The 26,622-nt window shown below is 41.1% G+C and overlaps 1 protein-coding gene across 6 annotated transcripts in view; it reads left to right on the forward strand.

Annotated features, from left to right (window-relative positions):
* Positions 1-26,622, forward strand: part of ELF1 (E74 like ETS transcription factor 1) — a 90,603-nt gene that overhangs the window by 27,858 nt on the left and 36,123 nt on the right. For 3 of the 6 annotated variants that reach the window (XM_071740353.1, XM_071740346.1, XM_071740362.1), the window contains exon 2: positions 21,680-21,985. In XM_071740353.1, the coding sequence (XP_071596454.1) occupies positions 21,914-21,985 (72 nt within the window). In that variant the 5' untranslated portion in view covers positions 21,680-21,913. Of the gene's footprint in view, positions 1-5,103; positions 5,443-21,083; positions 21,311-21,679; positions 21,986-26,622 lie in introns of those variants that run through there. The other 3 variants (XM_071740380.1, XM_071740370.1, XM_071740391.1) reach the window with 3 other exon arrangements.

A 26,622-nucleotide genomic window follows, 5' to 3' on the forward strand; every position in this document is an offset into this window, starting at 1 on the left:
CTTGATGTATTACAACATTTTACCATTTGATATTTTAAAAAGCTAATTGTCTTTTAATACCGTCCTTCAAATGAGCTGTATTAAATGTTGTTTCAGTGGTAATGGACTGGAAATAATTCTCAACAGTAAGAAATGTCAGGAAATGTTTGCCAAGCTACATGATAAGAGCTTGGTCTTACAAATGTTTTGTTTAAAAATAATAGGGACGTTTGCAGAAAACATTTAATAGTTTTGAAGCTATGTTGTTAGAAAGGGTACATTTTGTGTCTTGATTCTGATGTTTGTAATGTTTAAAGTTTCTCTCGTTTCTCTCACCAGTACCCTGGCTTCAGGTGGACTTAGGAAGCGTTTGGTTAATTTGTACTGCCAGGTTTAGTAAACAAAAGAGCTGTGGCAACATTTTATTGACATGCTGTGTTTTTAAAATGTGTGCACTTGAGAGGAGAGACAGTGTCAGATACTAGTAGCAAATAACTAGCGGGGTAAAACAGCTGCTGCCCTGGTAGAAGACCCAGAACCACCGACTCATACATACAGCTCGGATGCAGCATGTCTGGGGGAAAAAAAACAAACTATACCAATGGGAAGTTTTGTAGTTTCATTTTTGCTGCCTTGCATGAGGATCTCTAGATGGGTTGAAATTGGGGAAGAAAGAAGACTGTGAAGAGAACTTGCTTTCCAACAGGGTCTGCCTGCCTTGGAAGAAAGTTTTACAGTGTCTGGTTAGAGAAAGCCTGGTATTTGTTAGCTTGATGGGTGAATGAGGCTCGAACCTCGGTGCTGTTCCTGCCATCTCCACACACCATGTGCTTACCCAGTTTGCCTGCACACCGAAGGTGCTTCAGCCTCACCCCAGCTGCTCCTTTTCACTTATAAGTGAAGGTTGTGTAGGTAACCATGCCAATTGCTTGGTGGCACATCCTGTTAAACCCACACACAGGTGGTTTACCTGGATGTGCCCTGAAGCACAGAGGAAGGTTTGGACCTAGCAAGTTTTGCTTCGATAATGTACTGTCTTGGGGGTGGTGGGTTGTAAATCCTTAAATGGCTCATTTAGCATCTGCCCAGGGCCTTACTTTGCCCTTAGGTTCTTGACTTAATAGTAAACAGCACATGTTGAGCTAAAGTTGCAATTTGAGCTTTGGACATACTTTCTTTTGTGAGCATAGGAAGCAGTTAGTGGTGGGCATGATCAGACCTAGATGTTTCAGTGTCAATGGCATTATCCAGCTGCCTCAGTGCTGCTTGAGGGGTGCCACCATATTTTTTTTTTTTTTTTTTTTTTTTCTTTCTTTCCTTACTGACAGCACAGTTTTTTTCCGAGTGTTTTATTGCCCTCCCCTCCCACCTGCAGTCAGAACTGTTTGTGTGAGCAACCCCTTATCTGGTTCAGCCAAGTTACCAAGTCAGGTGTCCACGCCGTGGGAAGTTACCAGGCTGGCTGACTGAACCAGGTTAGGAATTGGTTAATTGGTTTTGGAGTCGTGGAGCTGTGGACTTCTTAAGAATTGTGGTTGAGAAATAAAGGGGGAGGACAAAGTTTCACAGTTGTCCCTCCAAGAGGACCATTTCCCACAGCCCGAGTTTCGGTGATGGGACAGCTAACTCTACACCTTGCATCTAAACTCCCTTAAAAACTTGTTTTCCAAACGAGTTGTCTCAAGATCACATCTAGGTGTTTCTGATTGAGAGGAAAAGTGTGTTAACTAATAAATTATGTCTAACCCAAAATTCTGTAGAGGTATAAGTTTCAATAATGTGAAACCAGGAAAAAGGTGTTTGCTTGTTAGATAGGCAGCACATGCACATAAAAGCTTTTGGTGGAGAGAAACTTTTAGGCTTCTTTGTTCTTTTTCCTTCTGGGAGAAGAAGGCAAAGGAAATGCAGGAATGAGAACTGCACTGCTGAAAGAATGTTAGCTTCTTCCTTTGTTTGGAAATATTCTAGTTATTCCTGTATGCTAAATCAGGTTATTAAAATGAAATTATGACCTTTGCTCTGAGCCTGAAACAATATAGGAACAAAGCAGGTGTTTGGGAAGATTAAACCTCTTAACCTCAGCTACAAAATGTTTAGATAAAGCTGAAGCTCTAAGGATGCCGTATTTTTGCTGAGGCTAAAAATGTAAGAATGAGGAAGAATTTAAAAAGTTGATTATGGTCAGTTGCCAAGAGCAATGCCGTGATAAATTATTAACTCATTGCACTGTACTGCCTTGTAGTGCAAACAGAATAGCTGGTTATTGTGCTCTGCTTGGTAAGTCAACACTGTAAAAAATTCTTTGGTTATCTGGAAAATGTCTTATTTGGGGTGTGTGTTAAAGGGACCCTGTAGGATTAAAAAATCACGTTGGTCTCTGTTGAAGCTGCTTAAACCAACTAGAAATCGCTGAAGGCAGTTTCTTTCTTTCTTGCTGTCTGGGCCGCCTGGTCAGTGGGTGTTGATCAGATAGGCTTCACTTGAGCTCCTCTTTCTGCTCGGCACTTTGGTGAGAGGTGTGATTCCCTCCCACCTCCCCAAAAAGCACACCAGGAGCAGAGGCGGCGGGGCTGTTAGTTGCAGAGGCATGAGAGAAGTTGACTCAGAGCTGTTCTGCAGGAAAAGCAGTTCTGTGGAGACCACTCCTCCCCTCTGAGCTGCAGCCGAGCTGGAGGAAGAAATGCAGGAGGCAGCGCCTCTGCCTTGCTGATACCAGGCAGCAGCAACTCTGAGGAATCAATTGCCAGTTTTAAAAGAACTGAGACATGCTGATTTTTGTTTTGCTTTTATAAATATAAAGACCACGACATTTACCTTTCCAGTTTTGCTCAAAGTACATACAGAGCTTGAAAAGTTAGCCAGTCTTAAGGTCCCTCAAAATCATTTATGAAAGAACTCCTCCAACCTTATTTTAGTCCTGTACTTACGTTACATTGATTTTTTTAGCTAATTTAATTGTGTATCAACAATATAATAGAGGTTATTATGCTTGGAAATATAACTTTTTTGTGTTATGCTTAGAGCTAATAAAATAGTAATGCACCATAATGATAAATATGGATGGGAATTTTGAAATGCTTGCTGTAATAAAATCTGTAGTTCATTAGCAGGACACAGAGGAACTTTCAGGGTTAAAAAGTATATCTAGCTTGAGAGTAACTGATTTCTATGTCAGCATCTGTCACCCCAGTTCTCTTAGGAAAACATTGAATGCTGCCAGTACATGTTGCAAGATATTACCAACGTGACTTACAAACTAAGAAGCAATTCTACAAAGTGCTGTTGGCTACATAGTATTGTTGGAATCTGAGATGGAAAAGACTTTTTTTTTTTCCATCTTTCTTCTAAGTCCTTTTGCCAAGCCAGCAAAATTTAGTAAGGTTCAGATCATGCTGCAAGGCTTTCTTGTTCAGAAGGGCTTTTGAGCAATCATTACTTTGTATCTTTTTTTAATTTTCTGGTTGCTTGGGATCACTTCAGTATTTGGCAAGGGCTGGACTTGTGTCTTAAGTGGATGTCAGAAATGCTGGAGAAGCAAACTTCTGCTAGAAGTTCTTCCGCTGGGTTTCTCTTACTTCTGATGGATCCTAGTTTAGGGCTTTTGTTCTGACCTTCAAGGCATGAAGGGGTCAAGTGTCCAGTGACATGGAAGGACACAATCTTGTCGTTTGAAGTGCTGGTCAGCTGCAGTTCTTGGGGTTAACCCAGATGGTCACAGAGCTCAGATGGGACCACGTGAAAGCTGGAGACAAAGCACACTCTGTTGGAGGAACCGAGTTACAAAATAGGTTTCTAGTCAGAAATGAGTTTGGAGCCTGGTCATTTTTAAGAAATTGCAGACCACTGTCTTTGCAGATGGCCATTCTGCTGACAGTCCCACTCACCATGTGAATGTGATTTTATTCTCAGCTCTTCTGGGGTGGTAATGGAGAGCATGTTAGGATGGAGGGTCTTGTTCCATAAAGGTGAAATGTGCCAGAAAGTCCATGAAATCCAATGAAGACTTTTTTTACTGCTTTAAAATTTATGCAGAAAACAGAATATAGTTGTAGATTATAGTGCTAAATCTACTAGATCTCTAATGGTTTATGCATTTCTCAACTTAATTACGTGAGTGATGTGCCTTCTGTTGCTGTAGTTAGCAGCCCTGCAGATAAAAATTGGTTTGCCTCAGTTTTTACCACCTGTTGGCCATTGGTGAAGGAAGGATGCAAGGCCATCTAATAATTTTTCATCCTACCTGGAAATATAGTTTTCAGTCTAGCTAAGGAGATGATCTTTTTTGACAGGTGACACTATTGGATAATCTAAGACTGAGCACAATTATACTTAGGCTGCTGAGTGTATCATACAGCTTCATGTACAAATACTGTAGAAATTATATCTGTGCTGGAGTTTCTGCTTTTCACTGAAATTTTGCTTTGTGTAGCTGTTGGCTCTTTGCTTGCTCAAGCTACATATATTCTTGTGCTTAGCCTGTTGGTACTAAATGCTTCTTCAGCATTTCAATTTTGTGGTAGACTATCAGGTGTTACTGTAGGTGTTAGTGTAAGAAAAGCCCTGGAAATAATCTCATCTTTCCCCTTTTCTAGGTCAGGGTGGTCCAATTTAGGTAGACCTGCTGGTGCCATATTTGGCAGTGTGGTTTCTGCCACTGGCTGTGGTTCATTTCTGAAGTTTCTGCTTATTTGCTTCTTCACCTGTTATGTCAAGAAACTTGGTTTCTTGTTGGTGAGACTCTAAAACCTCCAGACCTGGCTTGCATACTGTCACACATTGGGTGAGAACATACCCACCAGTATTTTTATACACCCTTCTTTGGAGGCCTTCTGGGGTCCCGTTCCAATACTCTTCACCTGACTGCTTTTTATCCAGCCAGCTGGCTGGCTTTTGGTGTGTGGGTTTATTCATTTTTAATTTTGTTTTTTCATTTTCTTTCAGAAGGTGTCACAGCATTTCTCCCCTCCATGGGAGGCCATGCCCCACGCAGTAGGACAGGCGTGCTGGGTGAGGAGCAGGCTGTGGGGGAGAGGTGGCAGGAAACACTCATCACTGGGTCTTGGTATCTTTGGCTCTGCTTCCTGTCAGTTAAACCACGAGCAGGGGAGCAGATGCACCCAGAGATGACAACTCTGCTGTCTGCCTCGGGAGGCCATTGTGTAACAAACTTGTCTTCTCCTGAGTCTACTCCAGCTTCTTCTGAGACCCTCATTTAGATACCTGAGAGTACAGATCAGAATTTAATTAGTTCAACAGAAGGCTATACTTGAACTCTTGAAGTGTGAGCTGTGAAGGAGCAACCATAGGTGTTACCCTAATGCAGGGAAGCTGAGGTCCAGTGTTTCTTTTGCCACTGCTGCGAGTGCAGGAGCTTTTAAATTCATATGAGAAACATTAAGTGTGAAGTCATGCAGTTTCATTAATAGTCTTTCTGTGCAAATAATTGCCACATCACTTGACCCGGTGAGTTTTTATTGTAAGATTCTCTGATCTTAGGAGTGATTTTTTAAAAAAAATATAATTAATTTTTTTTTCCATTTTAATCCACTTGCAGATCTTTGTGTTTCTTAGACAGCTCTGGCTTTCAGTTAAACAGCTTGCTATAAGTGCACAAAAAAAGCACATAAAACCTTCTATTACAAAAGATGTAACAGTTTTTAAGTAGCTCTTATGATTTTAGAAGATATGCATGCTATTACAACATAGTTAATTTGTGGAAGCTAATACTCTAACAATATCTTACCCAGCATCAGATTTTAGAGAACTGAGTAGTCTGCACATCACTTATATTAGAACTAAAACTGTGCAGATTAATTTCCGCCTTTTTGCCTGATTTGATGCTTCTTTCTTCCTTATGTGACAGCATAACTCCTAGAATATTGCCTTTTTTTTCCCTTAAACTGTTTATTCAGTGACTAGCAAGCATGGAATAGAGCTGTCTTTGTTGTATGATAAGAATTTTCTATACTACGTGCTCTTTAAACTAGAGGCTCTCAGCCTGAGGGGCACATCCTTGGAGCAGGGAAGGGTAGAAACGTAGGGGCAGTGAGACTGGATGGGTAAGGGGGGGTTGCTGTTCATTTTTTTGATTGTTTGCTTGATTTTTCTCTCCTGACTTCTCTTGGGTTATAAAACACCACACATTGCATCCTGTGTGAGAGGTAGGGAGGGGGTGGTTCTGTGCTTGGCCCAAGAGCTGCCCTTGCAGAGGGAGGCACTGCTCTTAGAGCTCTGCAGTGCCCTGGCGCCAAGGGAGCAGCTTCAGGTCCCCCTGGGTTTCTCAGAGCCAGGAGCTGGCACCACCACAAGGGCAAAGCTCTGCATTTTGCCTCGGTGAAAGGCACCAGCTCTTGCATTTCTAACATAACTGTGCTGAAAACCTGTCACACTGACAGGATGCTTCTGCTGACCTTTTTTTTTTTTTTTTTCTGTCAGTTTTGAGCACTGTTTTTCTCAACACTGTTTTGTCTGAGGGAGGAAAACTACAAGTGAGGCACAATCCTCTGGGGGGAACATGTAGTAAAACCTGAAAGAAACTCTGCTTGAAATCTGTGACATCTTGAAAAAGGGTATAGTGTTGGGTTTTCTTCCCCACCCACCCACAATTCTGATATTTATTGTATCTACAATCACAGCAAACCACGTTTGGGTGTAAACTGAGACTTCATGGAAGCAGATCAAGTATTAAGCAACAGAAAAGAGGAAAGGTTGGAGGCTGAGTGAAGGGATGGATTAGAAAGTATGTAGAGTGCTCTCCCTGCATTGGCTTGTTTGTGGTGCTAGTATAGGTGTCTTCCACTTTAACCTCTGCTTTCTCTTGGGTTTTGTTGTTTCGTTTTTTCTTCTGGCTCTGTACAGGTTGAATGTCCTGCTTAGAGAGGAAAATACGGAAGACTTAGGTAAAATACTTTTACTCTCTAGCTGCCATGCTAATTTGCAAGTTTTCATAACAGAGCTGGTGTCTGCTGAGGAGGTCCTTGCATGATGGAGCTGTTGTGCTGCAAGACAGGCTGGAATGCTTGCTTTTAGCTACACACTATGCTTGTTTTCCAAGATACCTAAATGAAAAATGGTCAGAGGGCTGAAACACCTTTATTGAGAAGAAAGGCTGATAGAGTTGGGATTGTTCAGCCTGGTGAGGAGGAGGCTCTGGGGAGACCTTACTGTGGCCTTCCAATATATCGAGGGGGCTTATAATGAAAGAGAATTTTCACCAGAGCTTGTAGTGACAGGTCAAGGGCAACAGTTTTAAACTAAAAGAGGGTAGGTTTAGATAGGACATAAGGAAGAAAATTTTTACTATGAGAGTGACGAGACACTGGCACGGGTTGCCCAGAGAAGTTGTGGATGCCCCATCTTTGGAAATGTTCAGGTTATGTCAGATGAGGCTGTGAGCAACTTGATCTAGTGGAAGATGTGCCTGCCCCTGGCAGGGGGGTTGTACTAGATGGTCTTAAAAAGGACCTTTCCAACCCAAGCTATTCTATGACTCCGTGAATTGAGGCCTGGATCAACTCATAATTTATGCAAGTCAGATGAGTGACTTAAGGAAGGACCTTAATTGTTATCATCAGTGGAGAATAACAATCCTCTACACAAGATGCAGCCCACCTTTGCTCCCATCAACAATGGGGAAGAGCAACCAAACTTTTTTTTTTTACATAGGTGTTTGAGGTTCTTTTAGAGGTTCTTTTAGAGGTGTTTGAGGTACATTTAGAGGACTTGTCAGGAAAAATCATACTTTGGTGGGTTAACCAAGGATTGGTTAAAAGGTGGGTCCCCTTTTTGTCAGTCAAAGCTGTTTGTTTCCTGACAGTAGGAGCTGTGTGGGTGAATGTCCACTCGACCCTTTTCCTGTGTGTGACAGTGTCAGGGTTTCTCTTTTTGGAGAAATGGGTGAACTTGTGCAAAGGCCCTGCTCAGACTGCCTGAGGGAGGGGGCAAGTGCATGTGTGTGCCTGGGCACATGTTTGCATGTGCATGGTTGCCTGTGTGAATAGAAACATGGAATATGTTTCTATTGTACAGCAAAGCACAGCAAAAGAAATTATTTCCTGATCCAGCAAGTTGGGTATCAGCACCTTATGAGCCTGGGTGCTGTAATATCTGTATTATTTGTTCTGCAGAGCTGAGGGGAGGGTAGAAAGAGGGCTCCAGGTTTATAAGCCAGAGGCTGTGGTGAGGTCGCACTGCTTTCTGTTGCAAGAGACTCAAGCACACAATTCAGTCCAAGGTGACCGAGCAGTTTTGTGTCTTTGACAAGGGATTTGGTTACAAATCTGCCACCCCCCAAGCCCTGCTGCCTGGCTTCCCCCTGCAGCTGAGGGATCAGGCTGACTAAGGGCCCTGCAGTGGGAGCTTTGGCTGGGTGGCACAAGGATGCATGCAGCAGCCACCTCTGATGCCTGATTTAGTTCTGCAAAAGACACAGGAACTTGAATGATGAAAAGAGGAAGAGGTGAGGCTTGAATTTCTCTACACCTGCTTTGTGGGGGTTCTGAAACTTTCCAGAATACCCTGATTATGTAGGTCTTTTCATACAACACTCATGAATTCTGTGTCTAGTTAATTAACAGTGAGTGCCTGTGTCTCCCAGGAGCAGGTGTGTGCTCATACAAGAGTGACTTGAGCTTCAAAGTGAACATTTCCCCAGACATTATGGAATGAGAAATACTGCCCTGTCCAGACGCTGCCTTCTCCAGAGAGACCTTTGCAGACTCCACTTCTTTTCCAGATCACTCTTAACAGAAATCTTTTTGCTTTTTTATAGTAATCATGTTGGTCTTTGTCTTACGTTTTGTCACTGTTTGAAACCCCAGAGTGGGAATTATTGGTCTAACAAGAAGTCAGGAAATAATTTATATTCTCTTAATAGCGGCATTTACTGGTTTGAAGTTACCCAGACAGTCTCCCTTCTTAATCCCCTCCCATGCAAATACTTTAGAACATAAAATTTAAGATATGCTGATCTGTAAGAAGAAAAATGTACAAATGGCATGGGAATCTTAGTTTTCTGTCTTATCCTACATAGTTGCAAGTTACTGTATTTATTATTTTAATTACAGTAAGTGTGGTGAGGCACATACATTTACCTAATAATCTGAGTGCATTGTGGAGTGCATTGGTTAGAAAAGGTATTATTCCATAGCCAGAGGGACTTCAAAAAACAAAGCATGAAAAAAACCCCAACAGAACAACTACCAATCAAACCCTTGCATTTTAGAGTGCATTAAAATTGGCAACCTGAAAACTATTACCTAACTTTGAATTGTGGATTGAATGAGTGTTCTCCACTGTAACTTCTTAAGTGCTCTCTTGCCTTGCAAGGGCTTTAAAGTTATGATTTTAGAAGCAGTATTCTCAAGTTGGTTCTTTACCTAAGATTTTTTTTCTGCAGCCATTTAAGTGGATGAGATCCATCACATGTTACATCTTGGGCAGATGTTCAGTACAGCAGAAATGCCTGAACTCTTCATACTGTTAGCTCTCCTTCTCCAATTTAGGTGGTTTTCAGCACCTCATTGGTTTAAGCTAGCAGCAGCTTTTGGGGAAGGGTAGTACTGAACAAATAGGCAAAAGGCATGGTTGTATTAGAAATAAGACTTTTTATCAGGGTCTTTAATAAAAGGAAAAGTGCTAAGTTTTGAACTGAAAGAGGGTGGGTTTACATTGGACGTAAGGAAGAAAATATTTTACTGTGAGAGTGGTAAATCACTGACACAGATGCCTAGAGAAATGGTGGATGCTCTATCATTGTCCAAGGTAAGGTTAGTTGGGACTGTGAGCAGCCTGATCTAGTGGAAGATGTCTAGTGTATGTTTTGTACTAGATGATCTTTAAAAGTCCCTCAAACCACAGCCATTCTGTGGTTCTTGTGAGAAGAGCACAACCATTCAGTGAGTGTCTGACTTCACAAACTTGGAGAGGGATGATTAAGTTTTGAAAAGCTGGCTGAAATGAGACAAACATATCCAAAAGTGAAATAAGAGAAAAAAGAAGTTTTTGCCTCTCAGAACAGTGTTCTCAAAGTGAGAACAAGTGAGGCATGCTGAAAATGTTAAGAGGAAAAGAAGATGGTGACAAAGATTGGAAATGAAAAACCCAAACCTGCAGTCTCTCTGCCGGGATCGAGAAGTCACCTCAGGGAAGTTCAGAGATGAGACAATTCTCTTCCTTTTTTCTGGCTACAATAGACACATATTCACTGTGTCTACGTTAGATGAGAGTATTTGTATAACCTGCACATAGAGCATTTTGTGCTCTGAGCTCCACACCCATAAGTGGGTGACTGTCTAGTAACAAGGTGGTTTGTGTACCAACAACTTACAGTAAGAGCCAAAGGTTCAGTGGTTGGAATTGTTTTGCTCTTGGTTTTGGGTTTTTTTGTTTGTTTGGGTTTTTCCCTTTGGTTTTTTTGAAGTCCCTTTGGCTATGTACTACCTTTTCTAACCGAGGCCACATCCCTCCCTCTTTGTCTGCACATGTGTTGGTGCTTTCTTGAAGTTGTTTCCAATTTCAAGTTCAGTTTTAAACTAATGTTTTGAGAGTATTCCTTGAGCTCAGAACAAACTTGTTGGTAGGTGACTTTGCTCCCTTTCCTGCATGCTGCAAGAAAGTTTACTGATCGTGTTTACTTGGGCATATCTGGAGTATTTTGTTGCTTCTTGCCTTTCTCTGTGGTGAGCTGTGACCAGGAACACTGGTCCGAGTTACCCATGCAGAAAGCACATCCCAGCTCAGAGCTGTGACTCGTTGTGCTGAGGGAAAAATACAGTGACGACCCTCTACCCCAAACAGGCCTTAGCCTTCTGCTTTAGAATTTAAAAGCTTAGCTCCCTTATTCTTTAATTTTCAATAAATTTAATTTATGTTAGACCTATAGATGATGCACAAGTTGCAACTACAGTGATCTGTGAAATACAATAAACTAGAAATCAGGTGAAAGGTTTCACTTCAGAAAGTGGCATCAATCCCCATGCCTTGTTTTGGGAAACAGACTTGAAGGTGTAGAGTCCATTTTGGTTTCTCATTTAAGACAACAAGACTGTCATGGCCTACGTGAATTCTTCTTACATGAATGCTCTGAGCTACAGTGAAGTACATGATTAAGCCAGAAGTAAAGTTGAATGCACTCATGCTAAAAAGACCTGTTACATTAGAAAAGTCTGAGTGAAAAAAAACCACCAGACTCGCACAGTCCAGGAGGTGAGTGCTGGGGTGTTCATGAAGTCTGACTGACATCTCGTGCTTCCCTGTCTGCAACTGTTCCTTATCAATCTGCCAGACTGGGTATGGCTTGGTACTTTGCACTTCTTATATTACCTTTCATTCCTGTTTCTACAGGCTTTTTTGAACCAAGTATTTCTGTTTGTGAAATGTTAGGAGGTGTCACTGACTCATGGGCTGGGCTTTTTTGTTGCTTTTTTTTTTTTTTTTTTTTTTAATCTGTGTGATTGCTTAGTGCAAATGTCAGTTTTGTGATTTTGACAAAGTAGGAGGTAAGTCTTAATTTTTTCTCAGAGATTTGCTGACAGAGATGTGTCACTCCTGTCCAAACCTCGTAAATAACTCCCTGAGAGTGTTAGTAATAGTATTGGGCTCTTCAAGCCCTTAAAAAAAAAAAAATAAATCACAGTACCACTTGTCTTAGTTCACTCATCAGGGTATCTCAGAAACAACTTAAATGAAGTCACGTTGAAGGTTGTGACTGAAAGGATGACAAAATGGGCCCTTGGGGATGCATGAGGAAGGATGGTGTGTGTTGGGGCACCGTAGAGGCACTGTGCTCTGTCTGATTACAGACTGGAGAGAACAGATCACCTCTTACGGGTGTGAAAACCTGACTGATGAATTCCTGTGGTGTAACCATTGGGAATTCGTGACTGAGTACTTCATCTCTTACATTCGTGGGTAAAGTTAAATGGGGATCTTTGTGACAAAAAAATTAAAAAGCTCCAGGCATCGTTTGCAAAAATGTGTTTTTTAACTGATAAGCTTTATAAAGACAGACTGAAAATCTGATGTTTCTCTCCGTGATTTACCTGCGTTGTTAATGACAGTGCTAACTTAAATATGAATGTAGGTGCTCTCTGAAACCCAGAGCTAGAATCTCTCAAAGACTGAGTTGTTTGTTTAATGTTGAGTTAAGCAAGCAGCTTACAGATCAGTGCTGGATGCAGTGCTTCGTTTCATGGGCTGTATTGTTTTTCAAAACTTTTAGGCATTTATTTAGGTTAAAAGAGATACCAAAAACTGTAAACTGGTAAAATCCTAAATATGGTTACAATTTTCCTGTAAAACAAATTAATTATTTTAATGGCCCGGAATAAAAAATGTTTTAAAAGGCACCCGTAAGCAGTTTCTGACATTTAATAGCCCCTTTTCAGAAGCATTAAGACCATGATCCTATAAGCAGCAATAAGAGGAGAGCTGCAGAGAAGTCAAATATCTCTCATTTCCAAAGGAAGGGTCTCAGTACAGAGCCACCTGAAGTACTGGGCTCAAAGACAGCTAAAACAGGATGTGAAAAAGCTTGCAGAAGGTGGAAGGGGGAAGAACTGCTTCAGTTTGGTTTGTGATTCTTGTCTGAAGAGTTAAAAGGTTACTTGTTACTTAGATTAAAACAGCATGCAAATAAAACTCCTCTTGTGTGTTTAAATCAGGTGGTCTGAATTAGCACGCTCGTATGAGGGTGGTGGTGTGAGTATCACCTTATATTCTCAACTTGAGAAAAATGGGCCACTTGTTGAGGAAGGAGGCTGCAGAGGTAGCAGAGCTCAGCTCAGGGCAGCGCCTCATCCTGGCCGGGCAGAGGGAGGACAGGAATGCTGCGGGAAGCACCATCGGCTCACCCGGCACCGACCCCGGTCCAGCAGCAGGGTCTGAAGGGAGAGGAAAAATTAGTGTAATTAGATGATGCTGAACCCAGAACGAGCCACTTGGGATTTCTGAGATCCGCTAAAATAAGCAGCAAGTGCTTCCAGGACGTGGTTCTCGGTGGAGGTAGGAGAAGTTTCTCCACTGCTGGGTCTCCGGGTTTGTTCTTGTGGGCATCTTGGAGCTGCTGTGCCTGTGTCCTTCAATTTGTAAAATGAAATCTCACACTATCCCGTGGCTGTCAGGTAACAAGGAAAAATTACTGCTCTGCTGCAAATGGGTTTTAGTGATACATTCTAGAGTAAAAGCTTTTCCTTTTGGTAGCAAGGGTTAAACACTGAGCTCAACAGGTATAGGCAGACTTAGGTATGTGATATGTTTGACTGTTTTGCAAGGTGCTATAAATGTTGGCTCCATGTAATCTGATACGAGGGTAGGACAGGCTAACTTAATGAAGGAAAATAGACAGCAATGTAAAAGAACTGGAAATTCAAGTCTAGCTGACTAATACCAGCCTGCTCCAGAGGCTTTTGACTGTTCATATTGCTGACAGCTGACAGCAAATGAAAGGCAAACAACAGAAACATTGCCTAATCTGCTCTGTATTCATACAGATTCTTTAAGGGCACTGCAAAGGTAAGAAAGACCCTTTATTTTTCTTAACCCAGCATGGTTGCAGAATGCACCCTGGAACATCAGCAGGAGTTAAGTACCAAACTGAGGCTCAAAGCTTGTGTGTGTTTGGGAAAGGGGAGGCTTCAGCAAGTTTTGTGTGGATTAGTTTGTGCCCCTTTCTAGTTGGTGCACGTCAGTTAAATCAAATTCAGATTTCTGAAAGTGCTTAAATATTCAAACACAGAATGCAAGTCACAGGACTTCTATGGCTACAACAGATAGTAATTTTTAACTTCCTTAAATGTGTTGTTCATTGTGCTTGACAGTCCAGTTGGAAAATTTTAGAAATAATTTAATTGCAAAAGGAAAGCCACAGAATGCTAAAACTCTGTGCTGCAGAAGTTGTAGCGGGGATTTTTACAGAGCTTGGTCCTGTAGCATCTTTTGCATAATGCTATAAAAGTCTTTTGGGAATTTAACTCCCTGATCTAGGATTACCAACACTTGGCTGGAAAAAGTCTCCTGGAATAAGACTCGAACCTGATCTCTGCTCGCCTGTTTTGCAGTTTTCCCCTTTAATGTGATTTTATGTGCATTTGTATTAATTTTGATTTAAAAAAAAAATTCTATGTCTTTAGCTGGCAGATTTTTCTTCTGTAAACTTAACTTTTATCTGCAGGTGATTTAACAGTAACGACAGCACTACTAATTTGTAGGCCAAGTGATTTTTAGATGACAGTTTACAGTTTTACATCAGTGTTGGGTACAGAGTGGCAGCTGGTGATTTGTGAAGTTTGGCACCCAGCCAAAGTAATTATATTTAGTTCCCCTTCATCTTTCTTTCTTGCTCCCACTGCCATCTCTTCATTCTCTTGTGTGTATGCGTTAATCAGAAGCTCAGAACCTCCCAGGGTCAAGCAGTTCTTCCCCCTTCCACCTTCTACAAGCTTCTCCATATCCTGTTTTAGCTGTCTTTGAGCTCAGCACTTCAGGTGGCTGAGACTCTTCCCTTGGAAATGAGAGATATTTGACTTCTCTGCAGTTCTCTTCTTATTGTTGCTTATAGGATCATGGTCTTAATGCTTCTGAAAGGGGGCTATTAAATGTCAGAAACTGCTTACGGGTGCCTTTTAAAACATTTTTTATTCTGGGCCATTAAAATAATTAATTTGTTTTACAGAAATTTTAGAACCATATTTAGGATTTTATCGGTTTACAGTTCTTGGTATCTCTTTTAACCAGCTGTGCAGTATGAAAACACTGGTATCTTTGGTACTGATATATATATATATATATGTAAATGCTGTTAATTTGATTATTTCATGACAATGCATAAAACCAATCATGTCTTTGCAAATTTACTATTTGATAAAATAGCTGATACTGAGTGTTGTAGGAGAGAAAGTAATGAGAGATCTTCTGTTCTCCTTTCTCTCCATACTTAGTATCACTTATCTCTTGATGAACAAGACTACATGGACACTTGCAATGTCATCTTAGACTTCTGTTTCTGGATGTTTATGGAGTTTTAAATATACTAGTATTTTTCTGGGGGTGAATCTGAGAGTCCAGAAGCAAGCAGTTACAACAAAAGAAAATTACAGCAAAATTCTGTCTGTAGAGATGTGTGGTTGCAATCTGCATTACTGGAGGTTTGCCTTGTGTTATGACATCTTTTCCATTCTGTTTAAAATGAAATCCTTATGTAAAGAGGCTGATTTGGTCTAATTACATCGAGCTGTTTTTAAAACATTTTATAATTTTCCTAAGCTTTTAACTTCTGTCATGTCTGTAGCAAGGAGATTGAGCAAGTACATCTAGGCTGATGCATTTTTAATTGCTTTCCTTTCATCCTTTCAAAACTGGTTGCTTCTCAACTTAATTGGGTGTCTCCTTGTTCTCATTTTATCAGCTTGGAAATGTGAGCACCTGATTTTTTTCGTTCTCCTTACCAATTGGGATGAGTTAACTACAAAGGCAGAATCAAAGGACAGACCAACTTAGTGATTCCCAAAAGTTTTGGACCAGCAAGCCACACTCCCCAGTCTCTGCATTTACTGGAAATGAGCTTGCTCCTGTACCATTATGCAGTAACAGAAGATAAGAGGGTCTTTGCTATTAATGTTGCTGTTTTAAGCTGGTCCTTGGATCCACATTGTATTGGTAAAGAAGGCCACACTTTCCAAAATGTTCTTCATACTGAAAAATGGTGTTTGTCAGAGGCTTTTAGACAGACATGGACTTTTAGACATCATGGAGAAGAGAAGCTCTTAGGAAGACTGTCAGCCATGCTATTGATCTTCAGGAAGCTCTGAGTGATGGTGTTTTTGAGGTAGTGAAGGCCTGACTTGCACATACTCTCCTCACTTTTTTGACAGTAACTATGAGCAGATGTTATCTTTGCAAGACTGAGATGCTAGTGCTGCTTTGCTCCTCAGGCTGGCAGCCTGGCTGCTGATTCTTGCAGGATTTGTCAGACTATGTGAGCTCCCTGTGCACATCCTGGGGGGATGCTGTCCTTTTTAGGGGTGATCCACTTCATTTCATTTGTTTGGGCTATCCAGTTAATTTCATTTGTTTGGGCTTCAGTGGATGAGAGGAAGATACGAATTCTGCCAGCAGTACTGAGGCAGGGATGAACAGTGCTGTGTGGAGGTGACAGAAGTGGAAGCAGAGAAAGAGCACTTCTGCATATCCTCTTGTTTTGTAAGGATATGGGAGGTTGTGAGGGTTTTGCTTCTCTGGTAGCTGAAACAGCTACACCAGAAGTAAAAAGTTGGTAGAAAGGCACGCATTACTACTTTTTTTTTTTTTCTTTTTTTCTTTTTTTTTTTTTTTTGTACATGTGTGTATGTGCACATACACACACAAAAATGGGGATAAGGTGTGTTTATGTAAGTGCAACTGCTCTGTGTGTGTGTGCATCCGTGCAAGCACGTAGAGAGGTGCTATGCAGTGAAGCAACACTACGTGGCTTTTGTCAGACTGCAGCTGATGTAACACAGCTTATCTGTGAGCTGGAGTTTTAGTAACCCAAATTCAGTCTGAGAAGTTTCAAAGCCTTATGGATAGCTAACAGTGCTAGGTCACATAACCACTTCTGAAAATGTACCCTCACCTTCTCTTTCATGTGCCTTAATGTGCCAAGAAGTGCAGTTTGGGCAGGTGTGAAGTGGTGTTTGAATCTACTAAGTTGTTCTGATCAGGAGTAGGGTGGGGCAGGCAGGGAGGGAAGGAGATCCAATATCTGACATGATTTGGGGAGGCAGGGAGGGCTGATATTGTGACATCCCATCTCCCTCAACCCTCTCCCTCATCATGCACTTAATCTGTGGGAATGCAAAATTCAGTTCTTTTCTTCTTAGAGGAATGGAGAACTAGGGAAGAGGATTTAGACCCTTGAGTCCCACTGGAGTGCCTTGTGTTCCTTGCATTAGGGCAAGTTGCAGCAAAGTTTTCCTGTTGAGCTGTCCCTGCTTTGCAAGGGCAAACACTTTATGAAGAGGTGACTAAAACTCAGCTTGGCCTTTCTCTAGCCTGATCAGATTAGGGAAGCTTGCTCTTTATTTTAGCAGATGTTCAAATATTTTATTCAGAGCTCAAGAGCTTCAGTAGAAGAGTTGAGCAGACCCTTCCCCACCTCAGTAACTTCAGCTTGCTGTTTAGGACTGGCTTTTTGGTAGTAGTCTCATCCTGTGTTGCTGCAGCATAAATCAGTTATTTATAGTGCTCTACCTCTACATATCTACACTGGTTTGGGGCTACCTTTACACACCAAGCATGCTGGCAGGAGAGAAAGAAACCTCAACCACAGTGTAATTTTCTGCAGATTCCCCATTAGTGCTCTGCTAGGTCCATGTGTTTGTGTGTAACAGCTGTGTTATATACATGTGCTAAATAAAAAGGACTTAAAAGTATCAGGGAACACGAAGAGATGGGAAGAGGAAAGTTTTCAGGGGTGGAGGAGGCTGTAAACAGTTGTTACTGTTAATAGTCCAGAAAATAATCTGGCCTCATGTTAGATAATCAGGCTAAAAGAGGTAGTTGCCAAAAAAACCCAAACAGCCCAACCCCAAAATGAAACTTCATTGAAAATGTGACTTGAAAATGTTTGGGATTGTGCCTAGTACTTTGGTGCCACAACCTGATCCAGTGTGGTGCTGCAGGGTTATTCCAGAGTTCTGGAATACTGCTGGAAAGCTGAGGTGGTACGGCCTGAACCAGCACACACTGTCAGGATCTGAAGGAGAAATTGTGGATTTGTTGCTTCCAAGTTGGAGCCTAGTTGCATTATTGCAACCTCACTGTTAGTTCTGGAGTTATTTCTTAAGAGTTTTCTTGACCTGCTTAAATAGGGATAGTCCAGGGTGTATGTGGTGAAGTGTGGTGGGAAAAAAAGTTGGGATACCTATCTGGAAGGAGTCCTACAAGGTATCTTCTGGCATACCAGAGCAGCAGTGCACTAGGGGTTAACTTGGCTGTGTGTCTTTTTTGCCAGACTGATGGAGGAGTTTGTTTCTGTAAGTTGAAATCAGTAGAGGCAGATAATTTCCAAGAAAGGCTGAAATAATCTTATTTGTATGTTCAATTTCAAGGATTAAACAAAATTAAGATATTTATTTATATTGCTGTATCTTAATATTGCTTTTTATAATAGGTTTGTACAACAGTTAGTAAAAATGAAAGCAAAACCTTACTAACTCTGTAGTTCTGAAAATCTGATATAAATTTTAGGGTGATATATACTGGGTTCCCTTTCTCCTAGAATTATTTGTATGTACTCAAGCTTATTGTGAATGTGAATACAATTTACACATTTTGTGCTGTTTGCAAATAATTAATTTTCTCCTCACAGATGTATGTAAAATCAGGGAGGGAGATAAGTAGCATTATCTATCAAAAACAATAGTCACGTTTGTGTTAGCCTATAGACAGCAGGATCCTGTGATACTTGGAATAATGAAAGCCCAGTTTATAAAAATAGATGTGGAGGAAAATTTAGCTTGATTAGAATTGTGCTGGCTTCTGTGAAAAGCTGCTTTTGTTTTCTATATGTCAGAAAAAGTGATGTGGGTTAAAGGAAAGTCCTTTTGCATTATTTTGCCATGCTGTTATTGCCCAGAAGATCATTTGCTATTACTGCACACTGCTAAAGAAGTAATGAGAAAATTCCTATAAATAATAGTAATCTGAGTGCCAAACCTTTTTAAGGTTTGCTATAAAAGGCCACTAAAGCCTGTTTGCTCACTTTTCTTTGACTTTGGTCATGATGCTGTGGTTAGATGGCTCTTTTCTTGTAAGAAGAAGGTGTCATTCTACTTCTAGATTTCTTAGTGGTTTGGGGGGGGTGTGTGAGGCAGGGGTGTTTAGGAGGAAAGAACTGGCTGCTCCGTAGTCTTCTGTCACTACAACACTGTGGTGCAAAATTCATAAAACAGCTCTGGCATATCTGTTCCTGCAACAGTATCAGATAATTAGAGACTTAAATTTTTTTTTTAATATGTGTGACTATTCTAAGTAGTGTTTGTGTTGATCCCCTTGGGATCAAATGCATTATACTGCTGAAATCTCTTAAGTGATATTAGATCATTATGATTAGTTTTGCATTCAGGTTTTGTTGTTTGTTTATTGTGGGGTTTTTTTTTAATAGAAAAAAAGAAAATGTCTTTTTATGGCATTTTATGGCTGCTACAGCCTTTGGATCTTATGCGTTTAGTGTGCACCTTGGTATATTGGTCTGTAGTGTAAAATACTCATATTTTACAGAATAATGACTTGGCACTAATGGAAGAATGTGTCACTTGCACACCAGGGTACTTTTAAGGTGTGTCTGGTGACTATACCTGCAGTTTTCTTCATATCTCATGAGCTTACCAGGTAGCCTGCATCTCTGACACTTCATTTATCCTGATTTTACATTGGCACTGTTAATTGTTACTGACCTTAGCAAGTTACTGGACCTTAAGTACTTGTCCTCTTTGTTCACACATGTGCCTTCAGTCAGTGTAACAGAGGTGATTATAAACCCTTGCTGTATCCTGGCTCTGCTTCTCTCTGAATCATAAGCTTAACTTCGTTCTAAAATAATGCTCCATTTGGAAGTGGAGGAGTTTTTCATATTTACCCAGTGCTCCTTTGGAGTTACTCTTCACTTTTTTAGAGGGATTGTCTTCAAATATTAGTATTTTGTTGTATTGGAGAGTTATAATTTATTTCTAGGCAGTAAGCAAAATTGAAGTTGTACTTAAATTTCCATACCTGTCTTCTCTTCTGAAAGAGCTGATATATCCCTACTGACATATACTAACCCATTTCAGTCACTGTCTTGTGGGGTTAAACTACATATTTTATGGCTATATACATTATTTTCAGGCTGGTGTACAAAGCTGGTAGAAGTCTGGGAGAGGACAAGTTGGTTTTAGTCTCACTATGCTGGCATGTAACTTTTTAATAGCACTCTTATCCTCTCAAAGGACAGGCCAAGTAATTAAATTTCAGGAAGTTACCCAGGATTATATGATTGCATGTAATGATTTCACTGCCATAGCCCTACTGAAGTACAGGGAGAGCCTTGTAACTATTTAAGTCGTCCTGCAAAATCCCAAGAGCTGAGGTTGAAGAGTTATGGTTCCCAAAGCACATCCTTTTCTCTTCTTGCACGTCCCTTTAATTAATTCAAATACTCTGGAGTTAGGGCTGTGGTTATTCTTATGAACCCTTTGACAGCTAATTAAAGCACACTTTAGAAGTTGGGGAGGTTCTACTGTTTGCATAATCTTGGGTTTCCTGATTTATTAGAAGGGTAGGATCTAGTGACTTAAATGCCTGAATGCTCTGCCATCACTACTTTGGAATTTGGGAATACCACAATCTATATGGGAAAAACAGCTGTTACATTTCCTAGAGTGAGGGAGTATGAGCCTGTGACATGATCCTCCCTAATTAAATTGCTTGGCATCAGGGAGAGAAAGCTGCCCTTCATTTTTTTGAGTTTCAGCCTAATGCAAAAGCAAGGCAAAGTTAAACCTCCTGTACAAAGACAGACATTAATCCTTGCTGATGGCACTGAACTTGCCCAGAGGCTGTTCTGGGGGTCTCAGTCTGGATGGGTAAGTTAGACCTCTGCCCCTCATTCTTCTGTCACAGCAGCCCTTGATCAAAAGCAATTTAAAGAATTTTGATGACGATGCTTGGCACACATTTCAATTTCTTAAAAACTTACGGATTTAAAATCTGTGGCACCATCACATTCCCTTAGTTTCCTAATTTAGGCACCTCTTTCTGTTACTCTTTTGGAACAGTACATTTTTAAATGTGTTGTTCACCTCAGCTGTATAAAAAGATTGTGTCTGATGCTCGCCTTTTCCCCCAGAAGTGATACAGCACATCTTGTCCTAATCTCTTGTTAATCATGGTTACCTTCAGTGCTGATAAGTTAATGAAAATGTGGGAGCTGTAGGCACGCATCCCTCCAGTAAAGCTGTTTACATTCCATAGTTCAGGATTTTTTTTTTTCCTTTGCTATTGTACTGTGGAGGTTTTTTTGCTTGTTCTAATTTGCCATGACGTGGTCAGTGCTGTTTCCTTCCGGCTGCTTGCGAGCCTGTGGTAGAGATAAGGATAAGTTTACGGTGCAGTTTTAACAAGAAGCTGAAGATCTGCTTCATGTTGGAACTCAGGGACTCTCTGGATTGTACAAACAATTTTTTTACTGTTTTAATCTGTTTGACACAATGGGATTTAAGATCTAGAGCATTTTACTTGCAAAATAACTTTGCTAAATTTGAACTGCGTGTGAAGGAGGAAGGTGACATACTTGAGATACTTTACAGCTGAGTAGGTCAGTCTGGATTTTGGATTTTTACTTTGAGTATACCTTAAAGATGAGAGTTACTAATAAATGTGAAAACTGTGTACGAATCAAGTGAAGAGATGGATATTATTTTTGCTAACTTTTGCAACTTTCTCCTAGTCTCATTTATATTATGAAACACTCAAACCTATGTCTTACTTCCTGAAGGAATCTTATTTTTAAGGGAATGAAAATTCACATGTATTGATCAGTAAGAATAATACTTCTAAAGATAAAATCCTGTCTGACTTCCTCAGAGTTATAGTTTGGAGCAAGCTTTATTTTGACTGCTGCTATTTTACATAGGTAAAACAACAGTTTCTTAATTACAACTTTTTAAATTTTTTCCCTCCACAGTGATTCAAGGCTATTGAGGAGGGAACAACAACTCAGGAAAGGACTTCCATTGGTTTGTTTCTCTTTAAGAAGAACCTGGGAACACTGGTCATCTAAGAAATACAAACACTGATACTTGGATCATTTTGTGATCCTGCCTTCCTGCCCAGCTGGACCTTGGTGATTCTCTCTGGTCTTCAACATTCAAGAACATTTTTCTTCTTATGTGAAGCTGAGAGCTGGGAATGCGTTATTATGGCAGCGGTCGTACAGCAGAATGAACTTGTCTTTGAATTTGCCAGCAACGTCATGGAGGATGAACAGCAGGTATGGGATGCTATACAAAGCCATATTCATACAAGTTAGTGCTGGGAATATTATGAAAACATAAGGAAAAAGTGTAGTGCAGAACACAAAAAAGCAGACATTGAGGTCCTTATTGTTGCACCAGATCTTTGTGGTGTTTCAAAAGCTTCCTGTTTTTTCCTGTAACGTGCATGCTCAGAACAGAAATTGCTTGAAATGTGTCAACTTCGGCAGTATTGCAGAGGCATCCCCCTCCAGAAAAGTTTTTCCTGTGTTGCTGATTTGTGCCAGAAGAACCCATCCACTTGTGATGTAGAATATCCCAAATTCTGGTATTTCACAGTAGTTTTAGCTTCCCTATTGTGCTAGGATAGAGTTCTGAATAAAATATATGGTCACACTACAGATGACTGGAAGGAGCAGTAGGTACCTACTCATTGCTTTTTACAGATCAGTTTTTAAATTGATACTTTATGCCAGCTATTCAGAAATAAGCTTCAAAGTAATTTAAATTGGTTTCTTCACACTGCTTGGAAAATACATCTGTTTCTATCTAAGGAGGCTCTCAGTTAGGTGCTGATTACCTAAACAACATCTTGTGAACCCTGAGGCTTCAGTGAAGGGTTTCTATTGTAAAAAATCATTCAGCTCCTCCACAGGTGGTGGTTAATAATAGAGATGTGCATTTGTTAAGAAGAATTTAGGTGTTGGGTACAGTAGAGTGGTAGTTCTTAAAAGTCCAAGAAGCGCCACGACAAACCATTCCTCCTTTTGTGAAACTTAAAAACATTTATCTTCCTCTCTTTTAAAAGTACTTTCAGCTTTATAGTCTTGTTTCTGGGTTTTCTGTGTGGCCTCATATCTGGCTGGGTCAGTTGCCTATTTCTGCTGTCAGAGTCATGCGATCATTTCAATGAACTGAGTGTTGTCTGTCTAAAGTGCTAACTCAGTTTTGGGTGGAACTAGAAATGTAACTTCCTTCCCTGTATTTTTCCACAGCTTGTGGTAGCCTGGGGATTTAGATATGGGAATTGCACAAACATAGTGGAAACTGAACCTTATTTATTACCTCTGTTTGTTGCTCATTGCTGGTTTTACTTTACAAGGCAATGGGAGAGAGGAGGGTTGAGATGAGGAGGGCTGCTTCATTGTGGTTTCTGAAAGGAGCAATGTAAGCAGACGTGGTTTTGTTCAGTTTAGCTATGTGGTCTGCCTCTTGCCATTTCTTCAGATGTCTACCTGAAAAACTTAGAAAATATTAAAGGGCACTCAACAGGGCAGTAAAACTTGCCTAAACAGGTCTTTCACCATCCCAGACCAAACTCAACTTTGGCATTTACCTTACCCCTTAACCCCTTACCCCTCACAACTCCCTCATACCCCCTTAATTAATAAATCTTACTCCAGGTGAAGCCTCAAGAAAGGTGACCTGTAGCATACCTGAAAGGTAATGAAGTCAAAAGATGCAAAAGGCTCAGAGAGAGAGGGTGCACAGTAGAAAGTCCATCACTGCAAACAGTGGATGCAAGCTCCAACTTAAATCACTGGGTTACCTTAGTTCAGAAGTTAAAGATACAGGTAGCCAGCCAGCTGGCTGCACAAAGATGGATCTGAAATACTCAGTTGTAAAAGAGGAATCCTTCACAGGGAAAGGTCTGGGAGGCTGGAGCAAGGTTTAGCTCAAACAGACTTGTATTATAACAAGATTGATTATGTGTATACCTGGGTGATCTGCTTCTTACAAAGTAGGAGGGAGCTATTGATGCTGCTACTCCTGACATTTTTCACTTCTGGACAGATAAATTATATGTAGGGATAGCTAACATGATTTGTGTGCTTGGCAAAATTTTAGCTCTGGAAGTGCTCTGTGTTGGTCAAAAGCATTTTTGAGCTTCGTCAGTGTACAAAAGGTGATGTTTTTATATATGGGTGTCAGTTAATTGGTCTTTGGATAATTATTTTTGCCATTCTGCCAAAAGCTGCCATTGAAAGAACTTAGGTAGTTCACTTCTTGCCAAAGCTTTGCCTGGAGTCCTGTTGTGCCAAGAGCTGTCAGGACATGGAACAGCTGCAGGGAGACATTTGGGGTCTAGATGGCAGCTATGCTCAGTGTTTCAGGGAAGTCATAATTCATGTCTTTTTTAAAAAATAAAAATATTTTTAAGTCTTGGTTAAACAACCATAAATTATGAGCACTCTGTTTGCCTTGTAAGTCCAAATGCATTAATGTAAGCATTCAGCCAGTGGCAGACACCAGTGGAAGAGACTCAATGGGTCTCACATGAATGGGAAAGGCTCTCTCTTATCAATGCTATCCTTTTCAGCTTAGAAAATAATGTTTTGGGGTTTTTTTTCTCTTCTTACTGCATTTATTGCAGTGAGTATGTGTGGTGAGGAAAAAATGGGATGAAAATATTGCTATGATTTTGAGAAGGGAACAAGTGGCTTGCACTAATGCTACCAATAACCTGTGTGTCAGAGGTCCTGGCTAAATAGACATTAATAGACCCCTCTTTTCTTCTTTCTACACACATAAAACTGGACATGAGCTCCAGCAGCCCTTGGCTGAGTCAGTGCTGCCACCTAAAACTGCTTTTCATGTCTGCAGCTTTACCTCTCAGTGTCCTTTCATTTAGCCCTTGGTTAATATAGAGTTAATGTGATATTTGATCAGGACGTTCTTGATGTAAAAAGTTGAATAAAAGCAGACACAGAGGATGGGTCTGTGCTGTGGGAGGTTTTAAATTATGCCAGGGATACACTGAATCATGAAACCATTAAATTGATATCAGGGTTCCCAGCATGACAGCTCGGTGCCAACTGGAGCCCTCTGAAGTGGCTCTGATGTGTAGCAACCTGTGACTGAAGATAGTTCTGTATCTCTGAGGGCTGTTTCTTTCTTCCTTACTTCTAAGGAGGAGGGGTCCAAACCCTTAGGTTGGGCTGTGGCTTCTGTACAATCTTCTCATGCCTTGGTTTGCTCTTCCACATTCTCCAGTGTTGCCTTTTGGCTTTGCTCGCTTGGTCAAGGCCAAGGTCTACATTTTTTAGCTATTTCCAGATCCTGCAGAAAGACCTCCCCATATCCACTTGCATTTTTCTGAAGACTTTCAGGAGATTATTGAGAGAATCATAAAAAGGTTGTCTCCCCAGGAAAGCAAGTGACCTTTTTCTGTACAAGCAGCATCCCTCTGTGAAACTGTCATTTCTCAGCTGCTGGTCATGGGAATGCCTTTAAGGTGAAGATGCTGCCTCTGCTGTTGGCACTGGAGCTTCAGCAAAAGAACTGAAGACTATTTTCTAGTCACCACAGCCACTTTGCCTAGTTTTGTTTGTTTGTTGCTTTTTTTTTTTTTTTAAAACCTACATTGTACTGCAAGTCTGAATTCTGATGCACTTTCTCCCCCCACCCCCCAATAGCTTTTTCCTGTCTATGGCATGCTTTTCTTTGCATTCATCACTCACCTGCACAAAGTTTATTCCACATCAGGTAGAAGCTACTCATGGTATTCCTGGGACATGTTTTCTCCCTCAGAGGACTTGTAGGATAAGAAGGCAGTACCTCCAAAGCAGCAGAAATCCCCTTTCTTCTCTCCCATTTCCACAACCAGGATGATCATAGAATCATAGAATTGGCTGGGTTGGAAGGGACCTCAGAGATCATCAAGTCCAACCCTTGATCCACTACTGCTGCAGTTCCCAGCCCATGGCACTGAGTGCCACATCCAGTCTCTTTTTAAATATCTCCAGGGATGGGGAATCCACCACTTCCCTGGGCAGCCCATTCCAATGTCTGATCACCCTCTCAGTAAAGAAATTCTTTCTAATGTCCAACCTAAACCTCCCCTGGCACAACTTGAGACCGTGCCCTCTTGTCTTGCTGAGAGTTGCCTGGGAAAAGAGACCAACCCCCCCCTGGCTACCCCCTCCTTTCAGGGAGTTGTAGAGAGTGATGAGGTCTCCTCTGAGCCTCCTCCTCTCCAGGCTGAACACCCCCAGCTCCCTCAGCCTCTCCTCATAGGATCTGTGCTGGAGTCCCTTCACCAGCCTGGTTGCCCTCCTCTGGACCTGCTCCAGGACCTCGATATCCTTCCTAAACTGAGGGGCCCAGAACTGGACACAGGACTCGAGGTGTGGCCTCACCAGGGCTGAGTACAGGGGCAAATGAACAGGCTCATCTTCTGTCAGTTGGTGATACCTGATGAGAAAACTCTTAGAGAAATAAGGAAACACCTTGTCAGCATGTCAGACATTCCAGAAGAATTTGAGAGCAGGATGGAAGGTTGCTGTCTTTGGCCCTTGGACACGGTTCAGTCTTCAAGGGGGTCATGGAGCATGACCAGTGCTTTCAGGGACCTCCTCATGGGACCCTCCACGCACTTCAGCATCTGTCTGAAGCTTTGCAGTCCTCTAAATTGTTAAAGGTCTCTCAGCAGAACTGATTTGTAGATAAACTACACTGTGAGGAGTTTGATGTCTAACACCTGGGAAGATTTCACAGAAGCTGAACTCCTTTAGATGTCCAGCAAACATGGAAGATGTGTTGAAGGCAGATCAAAGCTTTGCAGAGCTGGAATGTCATATTTAAACTATATTTTGCATGAGAAAGATGAAGGAACAGAAGTAGGGAAAACCAGAAAATCCCCCACAAGTTCTGT

The sequence above is a fragment of the Heliangelus exortis genome, chromosome 1 (assembly GCF_036169615.1).
Source record: "Heliangelus exortis chromosome 1, bHelExo1.hap1, whole genome shotgun sequence".
NCBI classification, from domain to species: Eukaryota; Metazoa; Chordata; class Aves; order Apodiformes; family Trochilidae; genus Heliangelus; species Heliangelus exortis.